The 20,339-nt window shown below is 45.2% G+C and overlaps 1 protein-coding gene across 1 annotated transcript in view; it reads right to left on the reverse strand.

Annotated features, from left to right (window-relative positions):
- The window catches only part of LAMC2 (laminin subunit gamma 2), a gene marked incomplete at its 5' end in the record, with an annotated part of 59,313 nt that overhangs the window by 25,784 nt on the left and 13,190 nt on the right, over positions 1–20,339 (reverse strand). The window contains 5 exons of the mRNA XM_080649100.1: positions 846–968; positions 1,779–1,915; positions 4,295–4,393; positions 7,121–7,256; positions 15,018–15,206. Coding sequence (XP_080505226.1) covers positions 846–968; positions 1,779–1,915; positions 4,295–4,393; positions 7,121–7,256; positions 15,018–15,206 — 684 coding nt within the window. The remainder of the gene's footprint in view (positions 1–845; positions 969–1,778; positions 1,916–4,294; positions 4,394–7,120; positions 7,257–15,017; positions 15,207–20,339) is intronic.

The raw sequence follows: 20,339 nt of genomic DNA on the forward strand, positions 1-20,339 counted from the left end.
CTATGACAGACCAGTATGTTAATATCCCAGGTGTACCGGCAATAGTGCCATTCGTTACCTAATGCTTTAGAGCAGGGGTGGGGAACCTTTGTTCTGCCATGGACCATTTGGATATTTATATCCTTTGCGGGCCATACAGAATTATCAACTTAAAAATTAGCCTGCTACATTTGGTCAAACATTTAATTAACTCACCCCTAATGCCTTGACAGGGCCAGGCCAAATGATTTCATGGGCCTTACATGGCCCGCGGGCCGGATGCTCCCCACCTATGCTGTAGAATTTACAGAATGCTTTCACAGACACCATTACATTTGATGGCAATAATACTTGAAGGTAGGCATTTCAATTCCCATTTAACAGCTGAGAGCACTGAAATTTGGAAGGTTAAGAGGACAACTCATCCAGGAATCACATATCAGCTAAGGACGTGACTAGGATTAGCATGGTCACCAGAGCTTTGCCATCCAGCTTTTCTATACCACTGACTATTTTTAAATCTATAAGTGCTTAAAGCTTTGAGAAATGCCTTGTTTTTGCTTTTCCATCTGCTTCTCAACAGGCCCACAGATTTGACCACAGTCCCTATATCTTGTCTTGGTGGGAAACCTAGAAACTTCCCCTTTGATTAAAATAGGACCCTCACCCAGGGTCTGACGGCCTGGACACCCATTCTGCTCTGTTGTGCCATGACTTTGTCAAATTGGACTGAAGCCTCAACCATCGGCTGCAGATACTGCTGCCTTGAACGCTAAGGGACATGGTTTCCCTTCTCCAGTTCCTCTCCTCTATCCTCACTTCCTAGTCTTAAAGGTTGGCTTCTATAGGACAAAAGCCATACCTACCAGGAGCTACAAAATAGACAGTGTCCCATCGTCGTGCCGAGCTAAACACGTCCTGGTGGCGCTGTGACCAATGGAGCTTCGTAGGAGACCCATTTCTTTGGACAGCCTTCCAGCCATCAACATCTGGAAGACAAATAAAACCACTGTGCATTTGGACAAACCATCTACTGAGATAAACAAGGCAAGATGTGCTTGCCAAAAAGTCCTAGCGGTGAGTAGCAAGTGGGGTTTTCTGAATATTTCCACCCTCATGTCCAGTCCTCAAAACTCCCCAGGCACCTCTCTGCTTGGGTCTCAACCTCATCTGCTCCGCTCACAGCGGCATGGACTTCTAGTCTTTGTGTCCCTTGTGAGAAGAGAGCACGTTTTCATCTGCCTGTAATTTGGAATATTATTTTATTGACATAAACAGTGTCTGGCCTTAGTGAGGAAAGAGGGTCCAGTATGTTCAAAGGGAAATTCAGAGTTGGAATCATCTGGATCTCTCATATTCTTATGGTGCTTTGTAGCTTGGGAACTAATTTCACATAAATGAACTCATTTAATGTATGTGAAAGGAGTATGATTAGTGAGTGTGAGTTCCAGGAAGGAGCTCATGAGAGCTCCTTCCTCCGCACCCAATCCAATGAATGATTCTTTGTGGTTTTGAAACAGATGGGGATGGGAAATGCAGGGAAAAGAAACCCTGGTCTCTTTGTAGTGATTCTTTTAAGTTATTCATATGCTGGTATGAGTAACCTGTTCAGCTATAACTTTTTCAAGATACCAGAGTCTGCCTGATTGGCCTGTAATAATAATGCACATTAGAAGCTAGAAGAGAGTTGCTAAAGGTGACTCCAGACTCCCATCCTGTGGATGGCCATGTGGTTGTCTGTCAGCACAGAGTCCTGTACAATGTTAAAAACAGAAATTCTAGAAAACAGAGGACTTTACCCTGATGAAAGGCAGAGGTGATTTTATGGACGCTGTAGTCCCCAGAGCTGTGGCAGCTGGCCGAATGCCCGTAGCAAAAACACTGGGTACAGCCCTCCGGGTTTCCTCCATCCAGGTGATAGTACCCTGGTCGACACCTGCAGGGGCGTTTTAGGAGTCAGGACAAGATTATAGGTTATTTCTTAGTCCATGTAGAGAATATGATGACTGATTTTTCTACTTTCTCTCCCACACCCGGGCCTATTCATTCCCAGAGGGAGTAAATACAAATTATACATGCCATCCCCACTCCCAGACCACCTGGGGACAATCACAGCCCCCCTGATTTCGCCACCCAGTGACAGAGCATGGCAAGCATTCAGTTTCTCTCCCCCTGGTAGAGCAGAATCATGTGTGAATTGGTGGTTTGGAAACTTCGTGATTTCCCCAGTCTTGGTGAGGAACTGAGTGGAGGTCATATGTGCAAGATGGGGTAGGGCAGGGCAGGGCTATGCAGAGCTGGACTCATCCCGGAGTAAGGGCTTAATGGGGACAAAAAGGTGAGGGGGGCCAGGATAGGAAAGCAAATGCTCCAGTCCCAGCACCCACTTAGCCCCACTGACCCCCCTCCCCCAACCGGTGTTAGCTAGCATCCCTGCCCTTTATACCCAGGCTCTGGCCCAGTGAGGAAAGGGGCAGGTAAGGCTACGATAAAGGATGGCTAGAGACTCTATAGAAGCAAAGTGTGGGCTAGCGTTCCACCCCCCTCCCAGCTTGAGCTGTCCAGGGGTTTCTCTAAGGACCACGGCTGCCACACAAGTCCCAGATGTTGGGGTCACAGAGAAGAGGGCAGGGGAAGCTAGGGAAAACTCATGTTTTTCTCTGTTCAAGTTTACTACATCCTTCTACGTGAAATAACGATAGTTTCAATTATCAGTTATTTAACACTTCAAATGATATGCCAGGCCCCTGATGTGTGCTCTCTCACCACTACCCTATGAGATAGCAATTGTTATTTCCAACTTTCTCAAGATGAAGAGACCAAGAGAGGTTAAGAAGCTTGCTCATTCAGCTGGTTAAGTGGCTGAGGCAAGATGCAAACTCAAGCACATTTGTTTCTAATCCATGTGGTCTAACTCACTGGACCGTAGGTCGGGAGTATGCTCATTGTGCAAAATCCCAGAAAAGCAAGTAGGCTGTGATGCTTCAGAGAACAGCTGTAAGTACATAAGCATGGCTTTTTCTCTATAGGACAAGGGTTTTTAAAAAAATCATGGTTTCTATGGAGGAAACCTGTAGATTAAAAGAAATTTAAAAACAAGGAAGGAAAGAAGCAAGAAGGCAGGGAGGGAGGGAGGGAGGGAGGGAGGGAGGGAGGGAGGGAGGGAGGTCCAGAAAGGGCAGAGAGGGCATGACAAAGGAGGGGAGGAAAGTGAAGGGAATCAGGCAACACTAACTACTAGTGTTTATAGGGATGCATTTGCATAACAAATCATGAAGAAAAGTAAGGAAGCGATCACCCTAGAAGTCAGAATAGTGGTCGCTTCCAGGGAGGAGGGAGGAGGGTAGGTGTCCTTGGGATGCCACATTTTCAGCCGAGGGCTATTTCCTACAATTGGTGGTGCTGACAACATTGGTTTTATGTGGCTCTCTATTTCTGTGTTATATTTTGAAATTAAAAACGTTTTCAAAAAGTGACTCCTCTTTTAACTCTGAAGCTGCGTTTCCTTCTCCCCACCTCAGCAGCGAAGAACCCCCTTGAAAAGAGAGATTGGAATGTGCCTGGCATTTCCTCTGCCCAGGTAGGAGTGATTGGCAGGATGCCAAAGAACTGCTTTCTTACTTGTGAGGAAATGAGGAGGAAGCCTTTACCCCTGGGGCCTCGCCACAGCCTGCTGCTCGCCACAATCTCGGAGGGCGGGCGGGGAGAGGAGGACAGAGCTTTAGGTCTGAGCAGTGTCTACACAGGAATGTCCTACTGCAGCAGCTGAGGGTGGGTCTCTTCTCTTGGGGCCACCTGCCCAAGCTTGGCATGGGGCCTGCATGCTCTTACATCTCCCCCGTTCATGTGTGTGCACGCAGCCACCATGCCATCCCTGGGCGGGTCCTTTTCTGCACACGATGGTTAAATATGGCCATACAGTGCGATATTCCCTCTTACAAGAATTTTCCCAACGTGTTTAATTAGGTCAGGCCTTTCCTGGGAGCAAGATGAGTCATGTGACCTCGTCACTGCACACCACCTGGTAGCTGAGCACCTGGGATTCGGAGCCAGCTGGCAAGGGCACTCACTGGGGCCCTGTGCCTCTACGGTGGTGCAAACGAAGAGAAGGAGCCACAGCCAACGCATGGAGTCCAGTGAGATTTGGGGGCTCAGCTGTATTCCTTTTTTAAGCTTCGTTTTTGAGGACAGAGGACAGGAAGAAGGTCATCAACATCTGTTAAGTGTCTCTTTCCCATAATTGCACTAGAGGATGATTTATGCTAGTGGCCAAGGGCCTCCCCCTGATGTGTCCATAGGGCCCGCATTCACAGACCTATCACAGCGCTCCCCGGTGACAGCCGGCTTGCAGACACAGCGGCCTGAGTCACAGGGCCCCGAGACACCAGCGGGGTTACAGTCACACTTAGGGTCTCTGAGAAAGAAGAAAAAAAAAGTTAGGAAAGTGTTTCCAAATGCTTTGCAACTTTAGACATAAAGATCAAGTGCTCATCAGCCAATGTCACCGACTTGAGCAAATCTTTCCTCTTCAGTGAGGTCTCTCTTAACTATCCCTGTCCATGCTCATGCCTCGCCGACTCTGTACAGACTCATTTGTCTATATAGGCCAGAGCTACTCCAGTGTGGTCTGGGTGGCAGCTGGTCCATGACCTGTTTGCTACCTACCCCTAAAGACACGAGGGGCTTTGTGCCAGAATGTAAGCCAAACTCATCACTAAGCTGTCTAGTTTGGTTGACTGGTTCAGTTGATATTTTTTTAAAAAAAGTTATTTGTTTCGCTATTGTTTAATTCAATGACATCTGCTTTTATTATGATTAATTCCATTTATTTGCTATTTTAATTCATTTAGTTCTTTCTTTGTGTAACCCTTTTATTGAGATTTAATTCACAAGCTATATAATTCACCCATTTAACGGGTACAATTCAATAGTTTTTAGTAGATTCTCAGAGTTGAACATCCATCACCACAATTTTAGAATATTTTCCTCACTCCAAAAAGAAGCCCGGTACCCGTTAGCAATCCCCCTCCATGTCCTAGCCCAGCCCGAGGCAGCCACTAGTCAGCTTCCTGTCTCTGTGGATGTGCCTCTCCTGCACATTTCCTATGAATGGAATCATACAATATGTGGCCTTTTGTGTCTGGCTTCTTTCACTTAGTATGTTTTCAAGGTCCATCCATGTCATGCCATGTATCAGTACTTTGTTTCTTTAGGGCTGAATAAAATCCTATCATGTGGGAATACTATATTTTGTTTATCCATTGAACATGTGTGTACTAGTTTCTGTGAAGATATATGTTTTCATATCTCTTGAGTGGAATTGCTGAGTTTGGCTGATTTTTTTTTTTTTTTTGGCAAGACTTTCTCAATAAAGTTCTTCATTATTTAATGTTGGCACAATCTCCTTATCTCATGCAGACCAGGGCTTTGACTAGTGACTGGTCCCTGACAGTCAAAGCACGGGTCTCTGTCACTCAGTTTGGAACACAATTATGTAGTTATCTCATGGATCCAAAACCAAGTGTCATCTGTACTCTACTGATCTGCTCCTCCTCTGACTGCCCTATGATCCCATCCAAATCCTGCCCAGACTTGAACTTGACTCCTTCCTCTCCCTTACATTCCTCATCCAACCAGCTGCCAAGTCCTGTCAGGCTTCCTGAAGATTTCTTTGCCAATTTTCATCTTTAATTCCCATGGTCTCCTCCCTGTCTTAGCCCCTCTGTACTATTTATCTAGACCCTTTGATGGACATTATACAACATCTACTGGCTGCTAAGCACTGGGGATACTAAGACATGGGGAATACCCCTGTAGTCTGGGAGTCTCAGGGACAGTAAAGCAGGGGGCAGCTGTAGCCGAGCTGGAACACCCTCTATGTGCCTCCTACAGGGATGCAGCAGTGAACAAGACAGAGTCATAATGGGGCTCAGATTCTAGTGAGAGAGACAGACAGATGAGCACATGTAGAAAATGAGAGATTTGAAGTAGAATAGCAGAGTCAGAACACGGAGGAGTGGGGACTGGACAGGGAAGGCTTCTGTGAGGAGATGGATGTGGTGGGGATGGAGCCCCAGGAAGCTCTGTGTGGCTGGGGTGGGGGTTGGGGAAGGGCAGTGCTCCAGGCCAAGGCCAAGATCACATACACTTGGCTCCTTTGGAGGAGGGAAGGAAGGCTAGTGTGCTGGAGTGCAGGGAGCCGGGGGAGAGTGGTGAGAAGTCGGGGAGACTATGACTGAGGTTGGAGCAGGAACTCGCAGGGCCCTACTGGCTTTGATGAGAAGTCTGGACTCACTCTGAGTGGGAAAGGGAGCTAACAGAGGACTGCAAGCAGAGAAGTGATACGATCTACTTGTGTTTTAAGAGGGTTACGAAAAAGAGATGGGGCCCAGGGAAGGGTCTCTGAAGATCATTGAAAAGGGGGCAGGGAGGCTGGAAGAGAACAATCTATGCAAAGGCACAGAGGGTAAGAGAACATGGGAGAGTGATGACTGGGGCAGACCAAGCATGGCTGGAGGGATCTTCTCATATGGGCAAGGGGACACAAACCCTCCGCAGGCAGCCTTCTAACTAATGGCTTCACTGCCAAGCTCCCCCTCCTCTAAGCCACGTCAGCGCCCTGCCCGCTCTGCATCTCTGCGGACTGGATATGTGATTTATAATGCATGCTCCACCTTCTTCCAGAGAAGAATGTGAGGAGGGACAGAAGCTGCTTCAAACTAATGGAGATCAAAGTTATACACAACAGCTCTCTACTCTAAGCTCATTTGGGTTGGAACAGGTCTCAGGTAGGAATTTGAAGATTCTTACCTCCATCGTTGTTCATCTAAAGGGTGCAATTGTCAGGGTGCAGAACATGGGTTCCTGAGCCAAGACTCTGGGCTTGACTATTACATCCACCTTCCCTAGTAACATGGGGCAATTTATTTAACCTCTCGTGGAATAAATTTCTTATCTTTAACCTGAGTATAATGGTAATCCCAACTTCTTAAGGTTATTGTGAGGGTTGAGATAACCCACATGAAGTTCTCAAAGCAGTGTTTGGCACACAATAGGTGCTCAGGAACTGTAAGTGGTCACAAGGGTTAATGTAATTGTCATTATTCATGGCCCAGGCAGCAATGGTGGGCACGGTACTTACAGCAGCCTTTGGTCTTGGGTGCACCCGGCATCAGTGAGTGTGTGGAAGCCTGGCAGACATCGGTCACACCTGTCTCCTGTCACACCTGGCTTACAGCTGCACCGTCCTGAGTTGTCACATTGAGCGCTAAGAGAACCTGTAACCGACAAGGTAGGGGAAAGGAAAGAAGAGGAGGAAATAGGTAATTTATACATTGTTACAGAGCACTCTGGGGGACAATAAATACTATGCAATAACCACCACCTGCTCCCTCAAGCAATTCCCACATCGTCTGAGCTTGCATCTGCCCACCAGAGAGAGTTTTAACAGCAAAGGATGTCTTCTCCCGGGAAATGAATAGAAATTACTCCCGAAAGTGTTTTAGTACATCTATCTGCCTCCTTTCAACACGAAGTAGTGTGTAAGCCACTGCTTTTTAAAAGAAGTTTGTCAGATCCTCAAGATCTTCAGCAGGAGGACATTTGTGAATGGGCATGGCCTCCTGGCACAAGCGGGCATGAGGAAGTGAGCCACATTCTCCCTTATTTCTGGCAGGCAAAAGCCATCTTTGAAGGGTTAGTGTTTGAATGGTATGATTTTTTTAAAGAGGACAAAAAGGCCTCTTAACCAAAAATATCTCTACCAATCTGGAGGGGCAGAAATTCTTGTTGTTGGAGCATCGCTCCTTGAGAGGAACGAAGGACATATGCCTCTTACCCGGTTTAGTGCACTAGAGTCCTTGCCCTGTAATTAATTTTTTATAGACATGCTCTTCCTTGTAAATGAGCCCTCAAAGACAAGGGGTGCTCAGGATAACAAGATGTGCCACTCCATCACCTCCGGAACCCATCACCTCGCCTTCTGCCACCAAGTTCACCTGGACCCCGCCTCTCATCCTTGCCTCCCTACACTACAGTCTCTATACAGAAGCCAGAGTGCTCTTTCTAAAATGGAATTCAGATTATATTATTTGTCTAAGTTCTCTGGTGGCTTCCAGCTATCAGCAGGATAAAATGCAAACTCTGTACCATGGCCTGCAAGACTAAACCTCTCTTACCTCATCTCCTACCCGCCTTCCCTAAGTTCCAGCACCCAGCTCTTCACACTGTTCCTAGAAGGTGCTAAAATGCTTCCCTCCTCGGGGCATTTGCACTTGCTGCTCCCTCGGCCTGGAATGCTGTTGCCCCAGAACTTCCCTAAGTTGGCCCATTCTCAGCACTCAGGTCTTGATTAAATATTACTTCACTAGAGAAATCTTCTCTGACCCTCATATCTAAAATATCCATCTCACCCCTACTCCAGTCCTTAGCCCTGCTTACTTATGATGAGTTAGCTCATGTTCTCGGCTGTGTCTCCAGCACCCAGCACAGAGCCCGACCCAGAGAAGGGGCCCAGAACTCGCTGAAGTGATGCACATATGCCAAGAAAGAGACAGGGCTGTTGTGAAAGCACGTAGGAGGGAGCCAAACAATGAGGTGGAAACTGGCTAGAGGTACACCTCACCTACTTTAAAATGTTCCTGTGGCTGGTAGAACTATAAAATAACCTGTACAGCTCCACTGTGATAATTAGGGTATCCATTCTCTAGCCAGCCAACAGAACACTAACCAGTTGCTCCTTTAGAAAAAAAAATCTGTTATCCTTCTATGAACTTTTAATTCACTAGTAGTTACAATTCAAATCAATAAAGGTACTGGATCTGTACCCATATAAAGACTTTTAGGCCACATATGGAACATGAAATAAATTAGCAACATTCAGAGTTAGAGTCTATGAAAGATTCTATGTCAACTCTGGAAGACTTGGGGGACCTCAGGCATAATAGTCTAAAGTGCATTTTTTGAGCACCCATGACATGCAAGACACTGAGTTAGGCACTTTCCTATCTAATAAAAGAGTAATATGCAAATTGACCATCACTCCAACACATAAGATGGCTGCCCCTATGTGGTCAAAGATGGCTGCCCCCATGTGGACACAAGATGGCCAGCAGGGGAGGGTAGTTGGAAGGGACCAGACCTGCAAGGGAGGGGAGTTGTGGGCAATCAGGCCAGCAGGGGAGGGCAGCTGGGAGGGACCAGGCCTGCAAGGGAGGGCAGTTGTGGGAGATCAGGCCAGCAGGGGAGGGCAGCCGGGAGGGACCAGGTTTGCAAGGGAGGGCAGTTGGGGGTGATCAAGTATGCAGGGGAGGGCAGTTAGGGGTGACCAGGCCTGCAAGGGAGGGCAGTTGTGGGCGATCAGGCCAGCAGGAGAGGGCAGTTGGGAGGGACCAGGCCTGCAAGGGAGGGCAGTTGGGGACCATCAAGCCTGCAAAGGAGGGCAGTTAGGGGTGACCAGGCCAGCAGAGGAGGGAAGTTGGGGGCGACTGGGCCTGTAGGGAAGGGCAGTTGGGGGGGACCCAGGCCTGCAGGGGAGAGCAGTTGGGGGGGACCAGGCCTGCAGGGGAGCAGGTAGGCATCAATCAGGCTGGCAGGGGAGTGGTTAGGGGGTAATCTGGCTGGCAGGCAGAAGTGGTTAGGGGCAATCAGGAAGGCACGCAGGCGAGCAGTTGGGAGCCAGCAGTCCTGGATTGTGAGAGGGATGTCCGACTGCCCATTTAGGCCCGATCCCAGTAGGATCGGGCCTAAATGGGCAGTCGGACATCCCTGGTGGGGTCCCAGATTGGAGAGGGTGCAGGCTGGGCTGAGGGACACACACCCCCGTGCACGAATTTCATGCACTGGGCCTCTAGAATATATATATTAGCTCATGCTACCTATCAGTGAATTAAATGCCAACAGAAGGATAAAAGGTCCATTTGTGGGTAACAGGGAACTATCAGACCTGCGGTTTAGAAAGACAACTCTAGAGCAATCTGCAGGGAGGCTTGGGAAGGGGAAGACCAGCAGGCTCCCATGAAAGGAATCGCCATGACGTGATGGCCTGGAGGAGAGGGGTCTGGGGAGGAGAAGAGGAAGGAAACCCTGGGAGAGCCACTGTGGATGTAGAAGGAACAGACTTCGGTGACTTTTGGGACATAGATAATAGGGGGTTGGTGGGACAGGGATCACATGGGTTGCGCCAACGTCTTGGAGGGCACAACGAGATGGAATGGAATGCTATTTACCAAAGAGAAGGGAAAGGAAGAGCAGGATCTGAGGTTGAATCATCAAGAGGAGATCGGGAGTTTCTAGTGGCATATTAGGTGGGAATGTAATTCTGTAACTCAAGAAAGAGGCTGCAGATGAAGTTCACAGGCCAAACAAGGAAGCATGAGCTCACTCTGGGAGCAGATAGAGAGGGCAGGGTAAGTGCCTGGCTTAGAGATGGAGCCCCATTGATTAAGGAAAGAGGTGACCAGAGAGGGGAAAAGTCTCAGGACAGAGGAAGGCCAGGGAGGAGAGTTTTGCAGGAGAGTTAAAGGAGGAGGAGGGTAGGATAGTTTTCAGGATCTAAGGCAGAGAACAATTAACAAGACAAGAATGAAGAGAGGTTGTTTGTTGGGTTTGACATTTAGAGATAGCCATGCTCTACCAACAGTAAACAGAGCTAAAAACAAACAAACAAAATTATACTCTAATAAGAAACATTCAACAGGAGAAATATATCTTTAATATAATTGAGTTGTTTTTTTAACACAAATGGGTGCTGATCTGGGACTCAGAAACATAATTTTTCCCATTCAAATGAATGGAACTTATGCTTTTGACTTCGGAAGACTCCTTCTACAGTTTTTCAGAAATAAATTAATCTTATAGGATGAAGAAGACTGTACTTTGCTTTTGGGTTTGGCCCAAATAACCCCCAAATGATACTCTATAAAATACCTTTCTGAGGGTTATTAACAGTCACCTCATAAAAATAGGCACTATGTGTTCTAGGGAAATAGTACAGACTAAATCTTGCAGAAATTTATAACATAATACATTCAGTAGGAATAAAGCTTAACTTTGTAATGCCAGTGTTTCCAAACATTATTTGACATTCTTACAGGAAACACCTATTATTATCTGGAGGAACACAGTGTTCCTTAGGACATTATATATAGATCACAGCTCTAGACGCTGGGGGGTCATGAAAAGAGCCCAGGCTTTGAAGTCCAACAGATCTCACTTCAAATACCAGCTCTGCCACTTATTTGCTTGTGTCCTTGGGCAAACTGCTCATTCATCACTCTTTGAAGAGGGGATAACAACCTGCACCTTGGAGAGCTGTCCTAAGACTTTGAACTGAAATACATAAAGTGCCTATTTCAGTATCTGATGCATAGTAGGTGCACAAGAATTGTAGTTTATACATTATCTCTAGGCCTCCTTCAAGCCTTGCCAAGTACACAGGCTCTTACCATGAACAGGACGATTTTATTTCATGTTCCAAAATGTCCAAAGTGATAGCACTGGGTTTCCAAAGTGTCTCACTGATATAAAAGCACCTGTCTGTCCCAGTTCCTACATCAAGAGCTACTCTTAGGGGCTGTGAACAACTGAGTTTCAAGAACAGACGAGAAAAGCTTCCTGTTTCAAGTCTGTGTCCCAATAAGCTCTTTCAGAACTTATGAACATATAGTCTACATGTGTTTGAGAACTCAGGAAGGTATTCTAAAAGGATTAGCATTTAAAATTTAAACCGAGAGGGTATAATTCCTCTTGAGAACCCAATGGGTGTAAGTATACACTTGCATTTAAAAATAACATGACTATTATGGAATAATTCTATCCTAGATAATAAAAGGCTAATATGCAAATTGACCGAACAGTGGAACGACTGGTCGCTATGACGCACACTGACCACAAGGGGGCAGACGCTCCAACAGGGGGAGCGCTGCTCAGCCAGAAGCCAGCTCATAGGCCTAAGCTGTCATTTGGACATCCCCCGAGAGCTCCCAGACTGTGAGGGTGCAGGCCGGGCTGAGGGACACCCCCCCTCCCCCCGAGTGCATGGATTTCGTGCACCAGGCCTCTAGTGTGATAATAATTAAGTAATTATTATTTAAGACATGTTTTAAATAATAACTCAAATGTTAGAGACTGAGTAACCCACTGTCAGGGTCATAGGTATGTAAAAAAAAAAAAAAAGGTAAAATTAAGAGAACAAGTCTAATATCATTGATGTCCACACAGAACTCAAGAATTTAGGTGTCATAAATAAACACACATGCACACACAGTGAATTTCAAAGTATTTGCAAAAGGGTATCTGGGCTTATACATGTGGTTATAAGAATTAAAGATAATAGGCTGATTGCTGAGCCCACAAAGTCATCACATAAAAATAAGTCTAGTTGCTCTGATTATGAGAAACAGATGTGAAGTCCAAATCTGTAACAGCCTAGGGATTATTCATGATGTTGGCTTCCTTTGCCATACATGGGATGATAGCATTATTTGGGAAGATGTAGTCTCCAACATTTGAAATTGAATATACAACAAGGTCCCTTGTGAAGTTATTAGTTGAATGTGAAAAATATCCTTTGATTAAGAGGCTGAGCAATCACTTTGGGAATTAATCTTGTGCCACTGATTTAGTGATCTGTGCAGCTTGGGCCCCAGCGCTTCAGTCTCTTCATGTCTTTAACGCTGGATGGAGCATGTTAATACATACATAAAGAACACACAGTATGAGAAAGTGCTCTGGAAAAATAGAAAGCATTACCCAGATCTTAGGAAATATTATGCATGATGTTTTTTTCCTGAACCTCTAATTATCTGCTGTTGATATTTTTCTTTCACACAGAGGGAATTAAAGGGAATAGTTCCTGATCAGAACACCTGGTTACAACTTTAGCTCTTGTAATCATTTGCTGGGAAACGTTAGGCCATGAATTAATTCTTCTAGCTCTCAGTTTCCCCACTGTTAAAAAATATTTGAAAAATTTACTGCCAATTTTAGGATGTTAATAATAAAATATTAACAAATTGCTTTATTGAGGCTTCTTTCTAGGCTGGCATGTAATTGATTGGGACCCTGACCTCTGTCCTAATAAGAAAAACAATGACATGACTGTATTGAGTTGTCTAGCATGTACTTAACAAACATCATTTTATCTTCACACAATCCTGTGATGTAAATAGCATGACCACCCTGTTACAGATGAGGACACTGGGAGCAGCGAGACCTTAAGGGGCATGCCCAGAGGGACACACAGTAGTGGCAGTGCCAGGATTTGAACCCAGGCTGCCTGGCTCCAAAACCCACCGCTATACTCTACATTATGACCTTTGATGTCGGCACACCTGGGGCTGGAACCCACATAGCTCTACAACCTTCTACCAGTTTCATCTCCTCTCTCTCTCTAAGCCTCTGCTACTTCATTTGTAAAATGGAAATAATAATAGCATCCTCTTCATAAGGTGATTTGTGGGGATTAGATTAATTACTGCATGAAAGCACCTAGAAAAGTGCCTGGTACAGAGAAAGCGAGTAATGCATGCCAGCTATCCTACAAGATGTAAGTCATTGCTGGGCTCCACCTTCTACCAGGCTGATCACCCTTAGTCTGGGCTAGCTGTTCCCCAAAAGAGAGTTAGGCTCATTGTTGCTGGATGGGCAATGGATTGCCAGTCCTTCGTCACCATCTCTCCGAGCGCAGCAGCAGCCTCCTGTTCTACTTTGGGACAATAACCTTGTCCTCAGGCCAGGCCTTCCAGTGGAGCCAATTACATTTCTAATTACACTCTCACCAATCTTTTTGCTGGGATGACCCAACTCCAGTGACTCACAGTGAAGCTACATAACCTAAGGGGATGTGGGCTCTTCAGAGAGGTTAAATGCCCATTCAAATGGAATCACTTTTTTTTTTTTTTAGGGTTTCTTGATGAAATTCCTTGATTCTTAGGGAGAATTGCTAAATCCAAAAGATTCTGGATGCCGATTCTCTACCACCAAGCTGAGCAAACCTGACTCAAACCACATCATCAGGGCAATTCTGGTGACTGGGAAGTGGTTGCTGGGATATGGGTCTGTATCACGACAGGGTCACCCCGTTTCCTATGAGGCTCCCCAATACACTCTATGAGCAACTCATAGTTGGAACAAAATCTACTATTTTCAGATGCACTGAGCTGCTGCTATAAATTGGTTCCATGCAGCTACACGGAGTCACTGCCACGTATTAGGCCATAGCCTTTAGGTGGCTTCATATTTATCATATTATCCTACTAAACACTTTCTAACAAAGAATTGAACCAGACACTGCCAAGGTAATAGACAATAAGGTCAATGAAAAAGAAAAACTCAACTTATTCAGCAGAACTACCTGTCTCTCTTTATTTTTACTAGCTTGTCCTACTGTCTGCCCACAATGAATCCAGGGCATCGCGGGCGTCTGTGCACAAAACTCCCTACAGTTCTGTGAATATAGCTCCGGGTGGTATGTTCAGCAAAACCACAATAAAGAGCCCGCCTATGAACCAGCCGCCCGGTTAGGTGCTTCCTATTTGTTAATTCTATTTTTTCTTGTTAACAACCCTTTGAAAGACTATTTATTTGTCCGTCTTTTCTACTGGTACCACTTTATATCCCTATCACCTAGCATAGCACCAGAAACAGACCTTTCTAATCCTTTAGTTTTTTAGAGGCTGGGCAAAGGGATGGTTGCAGATATGAGAAGCTATCACTGGGAGAGTGTGAGCTTCCTTCGTCCAGGGGTCAAAGACTGTCATCTGCCAGGACAAGTAATCCTGGGCCTTTTGGTTCTAGAATTCAAATCAATGTGCCCTAAAGACACCAGCTGGTTCCTACAATTCAGACTTCAGAAAAACATATTTCTTTTCAGATTGAAACTGACACACACACAAAAAAAGACCAGTGTGTGGTTAGATTCCCAGTTGTTCTAGAAGTTGAACACTTCTCTCCTGGCCTGTTGGCTTCTCCCTCCAACCAGCTCTCCCCACCTCCCTCATTGCCTCCCTGCCCGCTCCCTCTCCCTCTTCCCCAGCTACCTTTGGAGTTACAGTTGCAGGGTAAACAGCGGTCTCTCTCTCTCTGCCTGTAGAACCCTTCCTTGCACCGCTCGCAGTGAATGCCGCCGGTGTTGTCATTGCAGTTGAGGCAGCGGAATCCATGCCCCGTCTGCCTGTGAAGTTCCCGATCAAAGACGCATTGCTGGGACTTCCCGTTGCACTCACAGACTGGGGATCAGGCAAAGAAAAACATCGTTAGCAAAAAGCACAGAGACAATTCTCCCAGGTGCTGTATTATTCATATAAGTTATGCATGGGGTCTACAGCTTAGTTCCAACTTCTTGATGGAGTAAGAGAAGGAAGTGAAAGGAGCCGGGTGAGGACTGTGAGAGTTCTCACTCATCTAAAGGAAGGAGCAGTTGCACAGTGCTGGTGGGTGTTGCCTGGGAGAACATGAGTCCAGGGTTTCCTCAAAAGTCTTATGTGTTTTTATGTGAAAATGTCTGAATTAAATATGTGCAAGAAGTTCATTTTTAAAACCCCATGCAACCCTATAGAAAAAGTGTGTGGGCTGGAGACCTGAGGACTGCCAGCATGTGGACAGTGGCACAGCTGTCTAACAGCTGGTGGCTTCATCTTTTCAAGACACACAACACAACACCTGTTCCTCCGGTGATGGTCCATGCTGAGGAGCTAATAATATGACTGTCTGGACAGGTATCTCCTGCCCCACTCACTGTGCCTGGCATGTCCCTCCCAAAGGCATGTATCAAAGAGAACCATAGCCCCATAAAGAATGACCTTTCCCAAGTGTCTAGGGAAACTTACCCTGTGGATGTTCTCAAGAGACTCACAGAGTGACATCTCCATGTGGGACCCACACAGCCAATGAGGTAACACGTGGAAATACTTAGCATAGTACCTGGCACAGAGCAGATACTAAAAACTGTTTCATCACCACGTAGAAGAGAAAGATGATGAGCCTTGAGGTTAAAAGAATTGGATCAAATACTAGTTCTGCTAGTTCCTGGGGCAAATTACTTGAACTCTCTGAATTCTGGCTCTTCCCTTATAAATGTACACGCATTGTCTGCCTCCCTGGGCTGGTGAGAGGGTCCCACTGAGAAGAGACTATCTAGTCCTTCGCCTACACTATTGTATCCCTCCCTCCCTCCCATGGGACAGGCACTGCCTCGGATGGGAAAAGTGCAGCTCTGAAAGGGAAAGTCACTTGACCCAGTGGAGAGCTGGAATTTGAACCCGTCTGATGCCAAAACTCACTTTCTTTTCGCCAGGCACACTGTGTCTATGGGTCATGCAATCCTCCTGAGAGCCTGTTTCTAGAGGCGCCTAGGGCCATGACTTACCCAGAGCACTGATAATAACTTCAACAAATATGCCAAGACGTACTGAGCAGCTGCCCCTTGCAAGCCGAGTCAGGCTCTGAAGACACAAAGGTGACTCCGCAAATCTTAGGAGCTTCCTAAGCGACTTCCTTACAACAGCTCCTAGAACTCACACGCTACTTTGGATGCCATCTAATCTAGGGTAAGTCAACTGACATCAATCCAGAGCCCACTCTATTTCCAGGACTTTAAGTGCATCAGCTCACAACAACACTTTAACCTGAGTTTTACTATCCCCATTTCACAGAAGGCTTAGAGGGAGTAGGTATCTTGCTCAAAATCAGACAGCTAAATGGGCTAAGATAAAGTTGCTCCCAGGCCTGCCCCACCACAAAACCCTTACCTTTCCACTTGACTCCCACTTCTCAAGAATCTGGTTTACCACTGAACGTAGGCATCCTTTTTATAAATTCAATTCCTTCTTGAATCCTTTCTAATCTAGTATAATCTCCTGTTCTTTTTTAGACAGTACTGGTTGTTATAAATTATTTTTATAGAGTCTTAAATCTGTCTCCCTCCCTGTAATTTTTACTGTGTGTTCTTGTTCTTCCTTGGAAAATCACACACACACACACACACACACACACACACACACACACACACCCCTACTCTCCTTTTCATTTATCTATTTATTCATCAGACATTTATTTTAGACATTGTTCTATAAGGCACTACATCAGCCAAGCCTTTGAATATCTTAAGATAGTAGCTATAGCATCTCCCTCCTTCATCTTTTTTTCTTCAGGTTAAGCTGGAATGCTGTCACCTCCAAGACCTCCAACCATTTCCCATGTGATGATTTCTAGATCCTTCTTGACTACCCGTCTGAGAACGAATTTTCAATATGTTTGTTTAAATGACCAGATTTATTACAGTACTTCGAGTGTGGTTTGAACCAGCTCCGCTTCCAACAAGACCAGGTATTACAACTCCATGGTTGCAGCCTAACATTTCATTAAACTTACAGCCTATTAAATTGGTGCTCAAGTCAAGTTCCCAGGGCTTTTCACAGAGCTGGTGCCAAGGCGAATCTCTCCCAGTGAACGCTTGTATAACTGATGTTTTGGATCTCAAACAGATGTGCCACACAGCTGTCATGTGCTGTGAAATTTCTACCAAGTACATCGTCAGGCACGTAAAAGAGCTACATTCACCAGCCAACGATCCTTATGTGGTTACTCAGCCCTCTGTGCCCTGGATGCCTTTGGCGAGGAGTTGCAATTACAAACTTTTCATTGTGCCTTTCTTATTCAGAACAAATTTTTTGCTGGTGATAGTTAACTTCATAAAGACAGCTCATGATATATTTAATTTAGAGCAATATTTTAAAAATAGACAACCTTGTCATTATCCTTTTTTTTTTTTACCACCTCCCTCTCCTTCTGTCCAAGCTCTATTCTGAAAGAGCTATGTTCTTCCTTTAAAGTCACAGTCATCCTTGGAGATGCATTACAGTTCCAGCAAGGGAGGTCTTCAACCAGCATCTCCACTCTGGAACTTGCCCAACAGGTTACAAACCTATTGTCAATCTACCCTCCTCTCTCCCACATGGGTTTTTGTCAACCCCAAGGTCATGCTGGTTGGAGTGAAAGAACCTATGGGCCTCATGTCCGGGGAGTGCATTGGCCTCCTGTGTCTGCATTATGTGATAATTCCATGAAGACACTCTGTCCAGCCTTGTCTGCAGGACCTTGAAGTTACCAAACCGCACTGAGCTCAACACTTAGCTGCACTGCACTTAGCTTAAGTATCTTCCGAACACTCACACCCAGAGAATGAGGGGAGTTTGCCCTTTTGCATGGAATGACCCCTTTTGTCACTGATGCATTTGCAACATGGCCTCTCTCAAATCATCTCCCAAATTGAGACTAACTTCCCGAAAACCAATTATTACTTAATCTCACTATTGAGAAAAAAATCTTCATGCTTCCATTTCAGATTATTCCTGCTACAGCGCTGAACAAAATGGGCCTCATACAGCTTGTGCCTGGTCTGTCTTATTCTGTGACCAATTTCTGCCCAGCCATACCATGGGCACACCACTGGTTGCCGAAGGGTGCTGCCAGGCTAGAAATAAGGCGACAGGGAGCAGAGGGGACTCTGCCAAAAGGGCTAAAGGGAGAAGCTGTACACCCCCCTAGCCAATCTTGCCACACAGAAACGATGCCTCCTGTACATAGCATTTCCACTTATGTTCTTAAAGAAGAGAGAAATTTCCCTTTATGTCTGAAATGTACTGATTTTTAAATATTGGCAGAAATATTTTTTAAATTTATTTTTGAAATGAAGCTAGGCAAATATCTTTACTTGATTCTGCTCTTCAAACAGGCCGAAAGCACTCTCATGCTTTAGAAAAGGAAAAATGAAGCCCTGGTGTCTGGCTCAGTGTCTGTATTTAGTAGGTGTTTAATGCTTTTCAATGAACAAATGAATGAATGTTTTCTTAAACTTCAGGAAATTCCTAGATGTGTTTGTACCATTCAAAGGACCCCACGTGTTCCCACATGTCTGGATGTGCCTTAAAATACAAATACCGACATTTAGCAGACACTCTCTTCCCCGTTCCTGGAGGGGATGCTTTTCTCCACAGAAGCCCCGTCTAAAACTAGCATTTTTTGATAACTGATAATACAATGACTTATTTAGATTAACAGACCTAAATACAAGGCTAGAATACACTTCAAACAAGAGGAAATTCTAAAAAGGATTTTAGTATACTTTCCTTCCTCTATGTTTAGTCTTGTTCAATTTTATGCCTAGAATTTTCTCATTTTCATTTTGTAATGTACTTGATATTTTTCCAAATTCTGGGCCAGCGGCAAATTTCATGACTATGTTCTCTAGTTTCCATCAGGGAGCCATGATACAAAAGCAAATGATGGAAGTGTAAAGATAAAGGTCTTGGACATTCCCTTTTTATTAACAGTCCATTCACTCAACAAATAGATAATAAGCATCTACTATATGCCAGGCCCTGTTCTAGACACAGGGGGTAACAGGGTATACAAAACCAATAGATGTTGCAGCCCTCCTGGAGTTCTCATGCAAGTTGGAGGGAAAGGAAATAAATAAGAAATACAGAGAGAATCCTGAGAGTAATATTTGTTAAGGACAGCTACAGAAAACAGTGAAGGGAAATAAAATTAGGGGGTGGGTCAGGTGTGTAAGGAAGGAAGGGTTGAAAAGTGTCCTGTGCTGGTTTCCTATTTTATTTCTATTTTGATAATGGTCTGTTCATGATCTTTGTCCGTTTACCTAATGGGCACCATGTTTTTTATTATAAGTTATCAGGGCTTATTTATATAACAAAGGTAGCCAACTCTTTGCCTGTCATGTTGCAGATTTTCTTTGTCCCTCCTGATAAATCCCCTTTCTCGCCAAAGTGCCTCATTGATGGATTTTGTTTGACTGATTCTTGTTCCGTTTCCCCCTCCTTGTTCTCTCCTTGGTCAATGAGCTATACACCTATTTCGTTCATTTAATAAACATCGCCTCATGCCTAACCGTGAGGCTGCACTTGGTGCTTAGACACTGGGACTTCGTGAAGAAGCAAGATTTCAAAAAGGGGAGTTGCCAAGGGTTTATTTTGTCGAATATGATATTCTGTATACATTTACTTAATATATATTGGATTTCGTTAATCACTCATCACATCATCCACGTTGTCCTCATTTCACCATGGATCTGGGACCTGGCCTTAAGGGATCATTGTACCAGAAAATACAGAAACAAATCTGACTGGGACCCTGAACAGACCTGAAGCCTCGTAGGCTCTAGGAATCAAGACAGGCAGGCCCCCTCTCTATCATAGGTGCCAGGTCCCATCCATTTCTCTTATTCGTCTCTTCATTTGTACTGCACTCTTTCCAAACTAGGGACCTCTCTTCAAAGTTTTGTCCCGTCCTCTCTTTGTCCCCTCACTCCAATGCCCAGAAATCCTTGTCTCTGTCGGCCG

Source organism: Plecotus auritus, assembly GCF_963455305.1.
Source record: "Plecotus auritus genome assembly, chromosome: 12".
Classification (NCBI taxonomy): Eukaryota; Metazoa; Chordata; class Mammalia; order Chiroptera; family Vespertilionidae; genus Plecotus; species Plecotus auritus.